At 39.8% G+C, this 12552-nt stretch overlaps 1 protein-coding gene across 9 annotated transcripts in view; it reads right to left on the bottom strand.

Moving 5' to 3' along the window:
* ATE1 (arginyltransferase 1) overlaps positions 1 to 12552 on the bottom strand; it is a 162624-nt gene that overhangs the window by 44168 nt on the left and 105904 nt on the right. For all 9 annotated transcript variants that reach the window (XR_005833250.1, XM_040624524.1, XM_040624525.1 and 6 more), the window contains one exon: positions 3953 to 4073. Coding sequence is in view for 8 of the 9 variants with exons in the window: in XM_040624524.1 (XP_040480458.1) it covers positions 3953 to 4073 (121 nt within the window). In the remaining variant the exon portion in view is untranslated. The remainder of the gene's footprint in view (positions 1 to 3952; positions 4074 to 12552) is intronic.

Here is a 12552-nt window from a genome sequence, read left to right as displayed (position 1 = left end):
AAGGATTTTACTACCAACAATAAATAGTATAACACCTGTACAACATTAAGAGTCAAATCAAATCATAATTTATCATGGTTCTAAAACCAACTCCAAGACATCTGGTTTACTCTGTCAATGACACCTGTAAATATCTGTGTTTGACACAGCCTATCACCCAATTACTGGCATTTGTCCGCTGAATCCCCAAATCAGTGGTCAAATAGTCTTTTACCTTACTAAAAGGAAGCAGCAACACAGAGCTTTCAGTAAAAACAACAACAAAAGTGTGGAAGATGAGTCCTGCTCTGTTTTTTTAAAAATGTACACAGGTGTATGCGAGAAAAAAAAGATCGGATGTAGAGCACAGAAACACCGACAGTGATTACTGCTGTACAGAGAGGCCACAGGGTCATTTCAATTTCTTCTTACCCGTGGTTTTATGCATTTGGATAAATCTACTGCTGTTCACAGTAAACATTTTTAAAAGATAATTTAAAACAAGAAAAGCAAAATGTAACTGTGATGAAGAATTTTTGAATTCTATACACATCCAACTATCAATTTAATAAGCAATCGAACAAATTTTTACTTAAAAATCATGTGAGAAACTTCTAAATCCTTTCTTTAGAGTCAGCAGAGGTCCTGAATTCAAAAACAAAAGACCGATTCATGCACAAAGGGACGTCTTTAGAATTTTTCAAGCCGCTTCAGTTTGTCAGCCCCTCCCTTCCCCCCACCATACGGTAAAGCAGTAATACAACAGGTTTTTACCTTTCTGCAGACTTCCTAGTTAAGCAAATAACCATATAACCCAAACCTCCAAAATATGGGAGGTGGGGGAGGGGGAGGTCGAGGGCAGGGAGGAATAGGATTTCCAGAGGCTTATATCAATTCAGGATAGAGGGAAATGTAATTTTTCTTACAAGTGGCCCCGATGCACCTTGTAGCCAAGCTTTGTTTTACAGGGACCTGTGGTGATCGGCTGTGCCTTCTGCAGAGCGATTTAACTACTGAACAGCTGGGAGGAGACACAAGATTTGGGGGGGGGGGGGAAGCACCATGCCGACTAACAACAGGGTCCGTATTAAGCTCTGTATTTTGTCTGAGTCAGACTTTGGGTCACGTAAGAGTAAAACTGGCCCAAGAGAAGAGAACCGTTTCTCACAGATTGCCATTTAAATCTCAAATGACCATGTTTCACAGCATGCTCAATACAGTCCAGCGTGTAACTGCATTTTAATTTCCTAAAACCACAGGACAGAAGTCTGATTTCAAATAGTGTCTGGACTATGATATTCAATACTGATAAAACTGTATGGTGTTCTCTTGAAAGCTGCAAAGATTCAGCATATGGAAAAGGATCTTCCTTTTCTTTGAGGCACTATTCTTGGAGAACTTTACTCCTCTGACTTTTGTAAATGAATTCTAAACAATGAATATTAAGAGCTAAAGCTTGTGCCGTAAGAAAGGTAATTTAATGGACTACAGGGGACGAACACACTGCATACTCTTCACTCGCCACGGGGTCACACCATCGAAACGAGACTTCAGATTTTGCCATGGAATGCTCATCGGTGCTTACTGTGGAAAATGAACTTAGAACCTATTAACATGAATGAATCTGTACTTGAACGTCCATTCAGTGCATGGAAATTACTCGGTTACCTTTTCAACTTTATAAAACAGGGAGAGCCTGTGATGGCCTTAATTTCCAGGTATTATATAAAAAGAAGGAACCCTTAAAACAGATCAAAAAGGAAAGAAAAAGGGGAAGGTGAAACTGGGTCTTAAGTTTCATGGTCATGGTCACATCGTTTAGTTGGAAGGAACGTACACATTTTTGTATGTGAACGTGAACTAACAGGGTGAAGATGGTGAGCGGTTTCACTATAAGGGAACGGCCCTGAGCCGCCCTTGAGAAAGTTTGCTAAAAGGGAAAAAAGTCTTCTCTGAAGGGACAGTGGATTAAGTATATGCGCTCCTCGGGGCGCCTGGGTGGCACAGCGGTTAAGCGTCTGCCTTCGGCTCAGGGCGTGATCCCGGTGTTGTGGGATCGAGCCCCACATCAGGCTCCTCCGCTATGAGCCTGCTTCTTCCTCTCCCACTCCCCCTGCTTGTGTTCCCTCTCTCGCTGGCTGTCTCTGTCAAATAAATAAATAAAATCTTAAAAAAAAAAAAAAAGTATATGCGCTCCTCTACACTACTTACTAGTGCTTTTCCCTTTGAGCCGGACTCACTCACTCACTCACAAATTCAACAGGTCTGTTTTTAAGCAACACATCTGTTTCATCAGTTAGGTGTGATTTTACTTAGAAATAATGAAATTCTGATTAACTGAAGGTACAAGAAGTATAAAGCGATGGTTGTTCTATGAACTTAAAAATATCTAGGAAACCTGGGGGTGACCTCGGGGTAACCGGCCTATGAGTCTGGTGGGTCCCAAGGCCACATGTTCAGCAGAGTCTAAGCTATCATCATGTGTAAGAAGTTCCCCTCTTGATTTCATAACAGCTTTTCACAGAGATACCAAAATACAATGGAACATGAATCAATTTTTTTGGTAAGAAAAAACCTGATTTGTGGGGGGGGGTGCACATCCTAGAACAGAAGAATTTACTGTATTTCTTTTCTTGTCCCTTTTGTCTTCCTATTTGATTTTTCCATCTACTCCCTTCCCCTCCCTTGGCCTTTCCACTTCTCTTTTCTGATTTTTTTTCCAAGCTAAGACCATAGGTGACTAGATAAAAAATATTTTATTCTCAATTGTGCCTTGGCTACCTCTTCTGGTGGGCTGGGAGGAGTCAGAACTCAGCGAAGCACACAGGGGAACACCCAGGCACTTCCGTCTGAGGAAAAATATGCATGGGAACTTGATGCAACCCATCCTGAGAGTGTCACACCTCACGTGTGATGAACAAAGCTGCAGTGGAACGCAGGGAGGGTGAGGAGGCCTGTGTAGAGGAGGACTGCTGTAACCTGAGGGCGCGTCCAGACAAAAGGGAGGTGAGTAGAACTGCACGTTTTTTGGAGACAGGAATCAGACCAAATAAAGGCAGATGCAGACCAAAGCCCGTGGCTCAGGACACGGGACACGGCGTGCTCATTTGTCCAGCAACCGCCAACGCAGCAATAACACGGGGCTCTTCTCAGCATGTTTGTCTTACTTTAATCCTCGTTACAGCTCAATAAGGTGGGCTCTACTATTATCTTAATTTTGAAGGCCAGGAATCTGAAGCCAGGAAGATGCTGAAACTGCCTACGGGCACACAATTTACAGGCTGACGATGGAGCCAGGATGCAAATGCAGGAAGTCTGACCCCGGGGCTATCCTTTTAGTGTCGGTGCCTACTACAGTGCAGAGTATCCAGACGGCGATTACTAAGGAGATCAAATACAGCTAGGGCTCTACTGCGCAGGAGGCGGAAGAAGGGACAGAAAAGGAGAAGCACCAGAGATGTACGAAGAAATTCAACAAAGTATTGTCACACACACACACACACACACACAAAGAAGAATAAGAAAGTATTGTCACAAAACCCATCCCAGCCTGCTGGCCCTCAGGAAACCATTCCACAACTTTATTCAGTCCAACTGGTCAGTATTTCTATCTTTTTTACCACAGCTAAACAATCTAGTGAATAATTTTTATGCTGTGTGATAGCTGTAAAGAGAAATGGAAAGTGGTATCAGCCCTCAAAGCACGAAACAACTAGTAACAGAAGAAGATGGGTTAGTAAGGAGCAGAAGCACATGAAGTTTCTGCATTTATTAAACAAAAGTGAGAGTGCTGTATTCGTGCAAATGTGGTATCTCCTTGTCGTACGCATACACACACATGTGCACACACGCACACACTCAGGCACAGTCAACAGATAAAAAGCTACCTGGACCCTATGAAGAGCCAAAGCCACACACACGGAACCTGGAAACACTGCCAGCGATTTCTGGCAGAGCTCTGCTCCGAACCTACCTGCTTCTGGGTCCTGGTTGAAACGACAGTACTTGGAGTTCTCAAGTGAAGACAGGCACTGCTCAATGGGCACCCAAACATACGTCTCAGGACACAACAAGTCAGAAGGTCTATACTGACCCTAAAGAGAAGGGAAAAAAGCCACTGGCATTAAAAACACAGGAACTTCCTGGTTGAAAGGCTCCGGAGTTCCAGGAAAGGTTTTAATCACCAATTTAAACAGTCAACCAGAAACAGCTTTCCTGTAAATATTAAGCGACTCTGGGAACTGCTTCCCCATTTCAAGAATGCACATTTGACTCAAAAGCTCTCTAAAAGTAATGCATCACTCTTTGTGATGCCTGTATTGACGGAAGATTCGAGTTTCTACTTTCTTTTTGAAGAAATACTTAATATATGATTCTTGCTGAGCTGATTGCAAAGAATACCCAGTTTTGAAATCAAAATGAAATGTCTTTTCATGTATGACAGAATTACAATTTACATCTGGAGCAAACTTCTTTCCCAAAATGGGATTTCAGGATGTTTTCATTTGTAGACTCAGTTGATAATACTCATTCCATGCTAATGTATTAAAAAATACTCTTTTGTCAAGAAACTTTCATGAATAATCTAAACTGGTAAAATGTAAATTAAGAGAAGTTTAAAAAACATTACATAAATTTTAGGGAAACTTCTATGATAATAATCCTCTCAAGTTTCTTCAAAAATGCCATGTTAGCAAAAATGATTTATATATTTATAACCCAATTATGTACACCAAATCTAAAACAAAGACTATATACTATTCAGTGACAATTTTCAGAAGCATCAAAGTCAATTAAAATTCCAAATATCTCTTCTCTAAAATTTTGAAATTCAAAATTCATTACGGAGGTTAAAATCCAGTAGTGTTTTCCAACTCTTTAGTACAACCCATAGTAAGAAATATACTTTACATCATAACCTAGCAAACATATATGCAAATACAGAACTAGAAACAAACCTTTTACTATAGTATGCTTACCCATGTTATGTAATCTTTTATTTCCTATCCTACTCCATTTCTTTTTTTAATGATGCTCTTGAACCATAAATACTGCTTTTACAAACAGCAAGTGGGTCACAACCTCAGAGTTTGAAAAACCCAATCTAGCACAAAACCCTTTACGAAGAATACTGCCGTTAACGGACCCAGCACTCTTACATACCTCTTTATCAGACAGGCACTCTGTAACCTGCCTGCTATGTGCAGGTCACTATATGAAGCCTCACTCAGATATACAAGGAACACCAAACCCTCCCAGCACTCGAGGAATCCAGAAGTCCACAAGCAATCGGGGGAGAGCGTACATGAAGAAAGTGTATGCGAACCAGCTCCTGCTGGAGAGGCTGGGAGAGAGGTCAAGGGCGATGCGGAGTTTTATTGGGGATTTAACAGAGGACTGGAGTTAAGTCTAGGGCAGGACGAAAAGGAATGAGAACAATCTAGATGAAGGGAACTGGATAAACAAGGACGCAGAGTGGGGCCTGGTATGAGATCACCCCAAGGAACCGGAAATAGCAGGACGCTGCAGAAACGGAAAGGTAAGTTAGGACAGATTCCATCAGGCCTCGAAATTCATGTTTCAGGCTATACCCTAGATGAAATGGGAATTCTTGCTGGCTAAGAGAGAAAGCATGACAGGAGGGAGACTAGAACTCAGGTGCCTGACCCCGAGCTTCCCAGACTGTTCGTGGCATTGCTGACGCCTCGTGGCCCTGGAGCAGGAAAGGCCATCTGTAAGGAGCGGCTCCAAGTGGTCCACGTACTCATCCAAGATGAAAATTCCTAACACAGGATTCTTTAGTGATGATTTCATAATCAGTAGGTGCAATAAAGCCTGATATTCAATGATATCTATCTTATCAAAAGCAACGTCATTCTCTCCATTAATTCAAAAAAATTGTTTTACTGGTGGAAAGCAGCAACATGATGTGACACTGACCATGTTGACAAATGTGAAAAACTAGAGGTCTAAAACAATGGGTCTAAATCTCCTTTATTTTCGTTTTGGTTATAGACCATTCTGAAATCTGATGAGGGGGAAAAAGCTAAGGATAAAAGCTAAAGATATAAAACTTCTACAGAGAAAAAACGAAGTACATTTTCTTCACCTTGGAGTATACAAAGATTTCTTAGTGCACAAAAAAGCATTAACCATAACAAAAAAACAACAACAAACAACTGATGAACTGGGCTTCATGAAATTTATATACTGTTTTCAAAAAATTATTAAGAAAATAAATAGCAAGCCAAAGACTAAGAGGAAATATTAACAGAACATATACTGGAAAACAGATTTGTATCCAAAACACACAAAAAAACTTAACAACTCAAGAATAAAAAATGCATTTTTAAAAAAAGGCACTAAATATACATGAATGACTAATAAACACCTGAAAATATATTCAGTATCAGTTACCAGAAATGCAAATTAAAGCCATAACATATCACTGCACACCCACCAGAATGGCTAACATTAAAAAGACTGAATAACAAGTTCTGGCAAGGATTTGGACTATGTAGAACATGGATACTGAGGGTTTAAAATGGTATAACCATTCGGGAAAATACATTCTTGGACATTTATCATTTGTGAATATGCCTAGGATAAATTCCTTGAATTGGAATTGACGCGTGTCAGGGTTTTTATGTTTTACAGCACAAAGCTATTTTCCATAGAAGTTGTGCCATTATACATTTCCATTAGCAACATATGGACACAAGTGTTCCTTTCCCCACATCCTTACCAACACAGCACACAATCAAAACGTTCAATCTCTGCCAATCTGAGAAACGGCATGTCATTGTGGTTTTAATTTGCATCACAAAGCTTTCCATACGTTTAAAGCAATTTATATTTCCTTTCCCATAATGTTGGCCCATTCTGTCGTTAGATTTCTGGTCTTATTATTTGAAAAACTCTTTATATATTAAGGAAATTCATCCTTAGTTTGCAAAGTATGTTTTACTTTCCTATTTTATGGTCTTTTGACTATGCCATTTTCTTTCACCAGGTGGAAATCTGATAAATGGTCAAATTCATCATTTTTAAAAATGGTGTCTGAGTTTTGCAATATGATTTTTAAAAGTCACCATCACTCAGATATTATAGAAACATTCACATGTTTTTTTCTAGTACTTTTATGGCTTCATAATTTTACATTTACATTTATGCTTCATCTGGAATTTATTTTGGTATAAGGTATAAGAAAAGGATCTAACCTAATTTCTTTCAGATGTTTACCAAGTGGCCTCAATATCATTTTAGGACCGTTGTTTCCCCCGCTGATTTAAAAATATCTTTCTGATAACTTACCGAATTTCCATATACAATTAGATCTCTTTCAGCACTTCCTATTTATTTTGATATACTGACCTATCCATGTGCCAGTGCCACATGGTTTTAACTATTAAAGCTTGATATTATATTTTAATATCCAGTAGATCTAACCATCCCCCTATCATTGCTCTTCATTTGCAGAATTTTCTGGCTCTTTCTGCTTAATTTTTCTAAAATTCTGTACTTAGGGGGTACCTGGCTGGCTCAGTGTGCAATTCTTGTGAGTTGTGAGTTCAAGCCCCATGATGGGTGTAGAAGATTACTTAAATAAAATCTTAAAAAAATAAAATAAAACAAAAAAAATAAAATTCTGTACTTAACACAAAAACGTTACCATTATGAACAAGGAAAGAGTAATAAAAATGTTATGGTGTATTTTGTCTACTGTGATGGCAGGACATAAAATCAGAGTATCCCAAGAATGTTAGTAAAAAGAAAATACATGTATCATCTTAAGCTAAAAAAAAAAAAAACACACAACCCAAAACATACAAATGACACCATTTTCTAATTTAAGGTAGAACTGAATGACGATTGGTTAAGATGCACATATCAAATATTGGGGGGCAGGGCAGTGGGGAGGGGGAGGCAGTCAGGCATCACCTTAGAAGTCTTTAAAGGTTAAAACAGACAAATTCCACGTAGCTATGCAGATTCATCCACTACACCTGAACCCAGTGCCTGGATTTAACAATGACGCTGACATTCAAAAACATTCAGTCACGGAACAGGAAATAAATCCTCCCTATGTGACAGACACTAGATGGTGAGAATAAAACGATGACCAAATAAATGCATGCCTCTAGATAGCTCACAATCTACTGGCAGTGACAGACCTGGACAAAGAGGAAGCGAACATAAGAACGTAGCAAGGGAGCACCTGGGTGGCTCAGTGGGTTAAGCGTCTGACTCCTGATTTCTGCTCAGGTCATGATCTCAGGGTCGTGACATCGAGCTCCGCATTGGGCTCATGTGCTGGGTGTGGAGCCTGCTTGAGATTCTCTCTCCCTCTGCCCCTCCACTTCCCCCTCAACTCAGTACCACTCTTTAAAAAAAAAAAAAAAAAAAAGGATACAGCAAGTATAATTGTGTAAAGTGGGTTCTAAGTTCCTAAATTTTCACAACATTCTTTTTAGGTAATACTTGTTCATAACAGTGGGTGGGAGATTTTTTTTTAACTCTTTAAGTATGCTTCATTTATTTCACTGAAAAGTCACAAATGTATACACTTTAACTTCTGCTCATCATCTGAAATCAAGTTCTGAAGATTAGGTGAAAACATTATTTTTCTCCAAACTACAGGCTTATCTCAGTGCTTCATATCAAATATTCTCTCAAGCCACCAAAGAATACAAAGGGTTTTATGAAATAAACCACTCTGAAATGTTATGCTTTCTAACATTTCTAACATTAGCTGGTTGAGCGTTAAGAGACCAAAGTGCTCACAGCTCAATTTAAAGTTGCCACCACACAAATGAAAAACGCAGGGGCTTGAAATCCACCCTGCCTTTGCAGCCAATGTAAGAAAATGAGAAATGTCTGTGTTAAGAATGTAATTACTTAAGGATTTGGACATACTTGCCTGTAGTCAGAAGAAAAAATATTTAATCAACCTCTAAGAACGTTCATTCATACTGGAACAATGAGGTAAAAGCAGATTAATTCTTTCCTAGGGTGTTGACTCTTTGTAAATAAGAAAATCAGAGTTACCACAGAGTTTCCAAGTACTCCAAATTTTGAAAATGTAATTGGTCTGACAGGGCTTATCTCAAAAATTTTTTGAGCGAGGTTCTTGCAACTGGACCTACAGTTTTAGAAGATGAGCTCCAGACTCACCACACACCATCTCAAAACCACCATCCAACAAGGACAGCACCCCAAGAAATGTCACCAAGCAAAGGCACCTATTTCAAGAGCGGAGGCTCCGGGGGACGATGATGCAGTTCAAGATTGAGAAGCCTGGAAAAGGTAAAAGCGAGCTTCTAAAAAGCCCCAAATTAGAAGAGGGAGTGCCTATTCCTCGTTACTAATTACATGTTTCTGGGGAGGGATAACCACTCCATTCAAAGTCCTCAAAGGGAAATAAGTTCAGCAACCTCTGTGATCTATGGCTTCACCAACTGTTATAAGTTCTGTAGCTGTTTACAAACCGTTTTGGACTGAAAAACAAGAGGAAAAACAAAAAAACTAAGTGCCTCTATATTTTCAGTTGTCAGGGAAGAGTGAATGTTTTCTCAGAGTGCTCAGCGGTATTCGGTATTCAATTCAATGATTTTATTCTGATTTCATTTTGTTTAAAGAAAACCACTTAGACTACTTGTAAAACCCAAATTATAATTACACCCCCAAGAAAAAAAGAGAAAAAATTAAAATTTGGTTATTTCCATCAACTTTACTAGGTTGTCATAGACTGAAATTCAAGGAAATTCCAAAGTTAAATCTAAAACAGTAGGGGAAAAAAAACTAGCTAAATACATTTCCTGCTCTATTTCTATTAAAAATAACTGCTGCTTCTGGAAGAGGAGATCATACAATTTTGGTTTTTGGTCAATGGAATGAACAGGCATTCCATTCACTTGCATGCTTTAGACCATAATTTGAAGAACATTATCATATTGATCTAATTTTCCATCCTATAAAAGAATCACAAAATAAACTATATGGAGATTAGCTCAGTTTAGCAAAAACTATTCATCAAACTTCAACCTAAAAATTACATTCATTTTGATAATCAGAGGTTTAAAGTGCTTTCATTTCTTACCAAATAAAAGTGACACAGGTATATAAAGTGCATATAAAAAGGGTAAATATCTGGAAAAAACTGATTTCACAATCATTAACAATTTCAACAAGGATACTTTAAAATAGATCAACATTCTTTACTCCTAATGAAAACAGAGCCAACAACACTAAGAATCTTTCCCTTAAGTTAAGGTGTAACTAGTTAGAAACCTGGATCTTTGAAGGCAAAAACAACACTAAGTGATGGAGAAAAAGGTAAAAAATGGTTCTAGCCAGCCCCCCACAATCTATCTTTTTTTTGTATTTTTTTTTTGAGATGCAATTCATATACCATAAACTTCACCTTTTTAAAGTATACAATTCCATTGTGTCTTGTATATTTTGCAAGGTTATCCAATTAATGCGACTCCCTAATTCCATAACAGTTTTATCATTTAAAAAAAAACAAACCCGTACCCATTAGCAGTCACTTCCCATGCCCCCTCCCCACAAGCCCCTGGCAACCATTTCATCTACTGGCAATCCATTTTAAAATGGAGCATTTGGGGGCACCTGGGTGGCTCAGCTGGTTAACTATCTGCCTTCGGCTCAGGTCATGATCCCAGGGTCCTGAGATCAAGCCCTACGTCTGGCTCCCCGATCAGTGGGGAGTCTGCTTCTCCCTCTTCCTCTGCTTGTGCTCTCTCTCTCTCAAATTAATTAATTAAAATAAAATAAAGTATTTGTTTACATTGCCACACTTGCTATTAGAGGCAGAGTAAAACCCAAAGCCAAAACACAGCCTACAAGGCCCTAGTGAGGTGGCCCATGTTACCTTTCTGGCTTGTCTTCCAGGACTTTTTCCCTCCTCCCTCTTCCCACTCTGGCCACACTGGCTTCCTTGTTGCTCCTCAAACACATCAAGTCTGCTCCCGCCTCAGGGTTTCTGTTTTCTCTTCTGGTCTTCCAGATATTCCTGTGACTGTAAGTTTTTGCACAAATGTCACCTCAATGAAGTCCACCTATCCCCCCCTACTGTTTTTCTTCCACAGGACTTGCCACCTTCTAACACTCTTGTTAATTTACTTATTAGATCTACAGGAAACTCCCTGCTAGAACACAGGGTCAGGAGTTTTTAGTCTGATTTGTTCACTGACATATCCCAAAACCCACTCAGTACATCCTTGCTGGATGAGCAAACAGTGGATGCAGGCTGTTGGGCCCACGCCTCAGCCACTTCCCTCTCTAAACACAGGGGAGGTCACTTTCATCCGCTCGTCCTGCACATGAACACGGCACACAGGGAGCAACGTGTGTCTGCTGAACTTGTAGTTATTATGCGGCCCCACCGCATTTCCACTGCACAGACACAGTGCCCAACCCTCAGGAATGCCGTGAATTATCACTGAAGACTCAAAGTACGTGAGCACGATCCAGTGATCCAGAAGAGTTACTGAAATTAAAAAGGGGGTTCTCATACTCAAGGTTAGAAACAACTAGTTCATGTCAATTTAGTTTTTTTCCCCTCAAAGCTGAAAATATTCCTTTCCTTATCTCACTGGCATACACCTTCTTTTAAAGAAATGCATAGCTTTTCATATTAAGTTTCATTTTAGAAAAGGAGGGGGAACACGACTTGAGAAAAGGCCTCCTCATCTATTCAGAGTTCATCCGTGTCACTTTGGTGATGACAAGAACAAGGACAATAAGCTCTCCCAGCATTTAGGAACATAGTCTTCATGGGGCGCCTGGGTGGCTCAGCTGGTTAAGCATCTGACTGTGGCTTAGGTCATGATCCCGGGGTCCTGGGATCAAGCCCCACCTCGGGCTCCCCACTCTGCAGGGAGTCTGCTGCTCCCTCTGCCTCTTCCCCCTCCCCCTGCTGTGCTCTCTCTCTCTCTCTCAAATAAATAAATGAATAAATAAATAAAATCTTAAAAACAACAACAACATAGTCTTCATGATGATTCTGCACCACACAGTAGCTCAATCTCAGAATAAATGACAAAGGTGTGAAAACAGACATTATTTCTACCATGCAGATGAAACAGTAAGATCATGTAACAGTAGTGATCTAATGTAACGGTTCTGGTAATGAACTCAGAACTAGACTCCTGATTCCCATGCTCTTTCTACACCTAAATTTTAAAATACTCACAATTTTTAAAAAGATTTTCAAAGTAAGTTCCCAAATCACAACTCAGTTCAATATGCACAGACTGCTCATCATCAAGGATGAAAGGATGGAGTGAGCCTCACGGAGCACTTGTGACCCGCTGGGGGAAAAGGGAGGCCATGTGCTCCAGTAACTTTCGTAGCCAGGGGTAAATGCAGGGGGGTGGGCACAACATGGCTGTGATACCTGGAAGAACAACAAGGACTATAAACAAGCTGGTGGTCAAACACAAGGATGAGACAATCAGCTTTCTCTGGGGACTCCTCAGAAGAGGTCCCTTCTGTAGTGTGTCAAAGTCTGAGTAGCATGTTTCCATGTTTGGAAAAAAGGTTAGGCAG

This window comes from Ursus maritimus, unplaced genomic scaffold (genome assembly GCF_017311325.1).
Source record: "Ursus maritimus isolate PB19 unplaced genomic scaffold, ASM1731132v1 scaffold_7, whole genome shotgun sequence".
NCBI lineage: Eukaryota > Metazoa > Chordata > Mammalia > Carnivora > Ursidae > Ursus > Ursus maritimus.
Note: the sequence above shows the minus strand (reverse complement) of the source record. Positions and strands in the feature narration are given on the sequence as shown.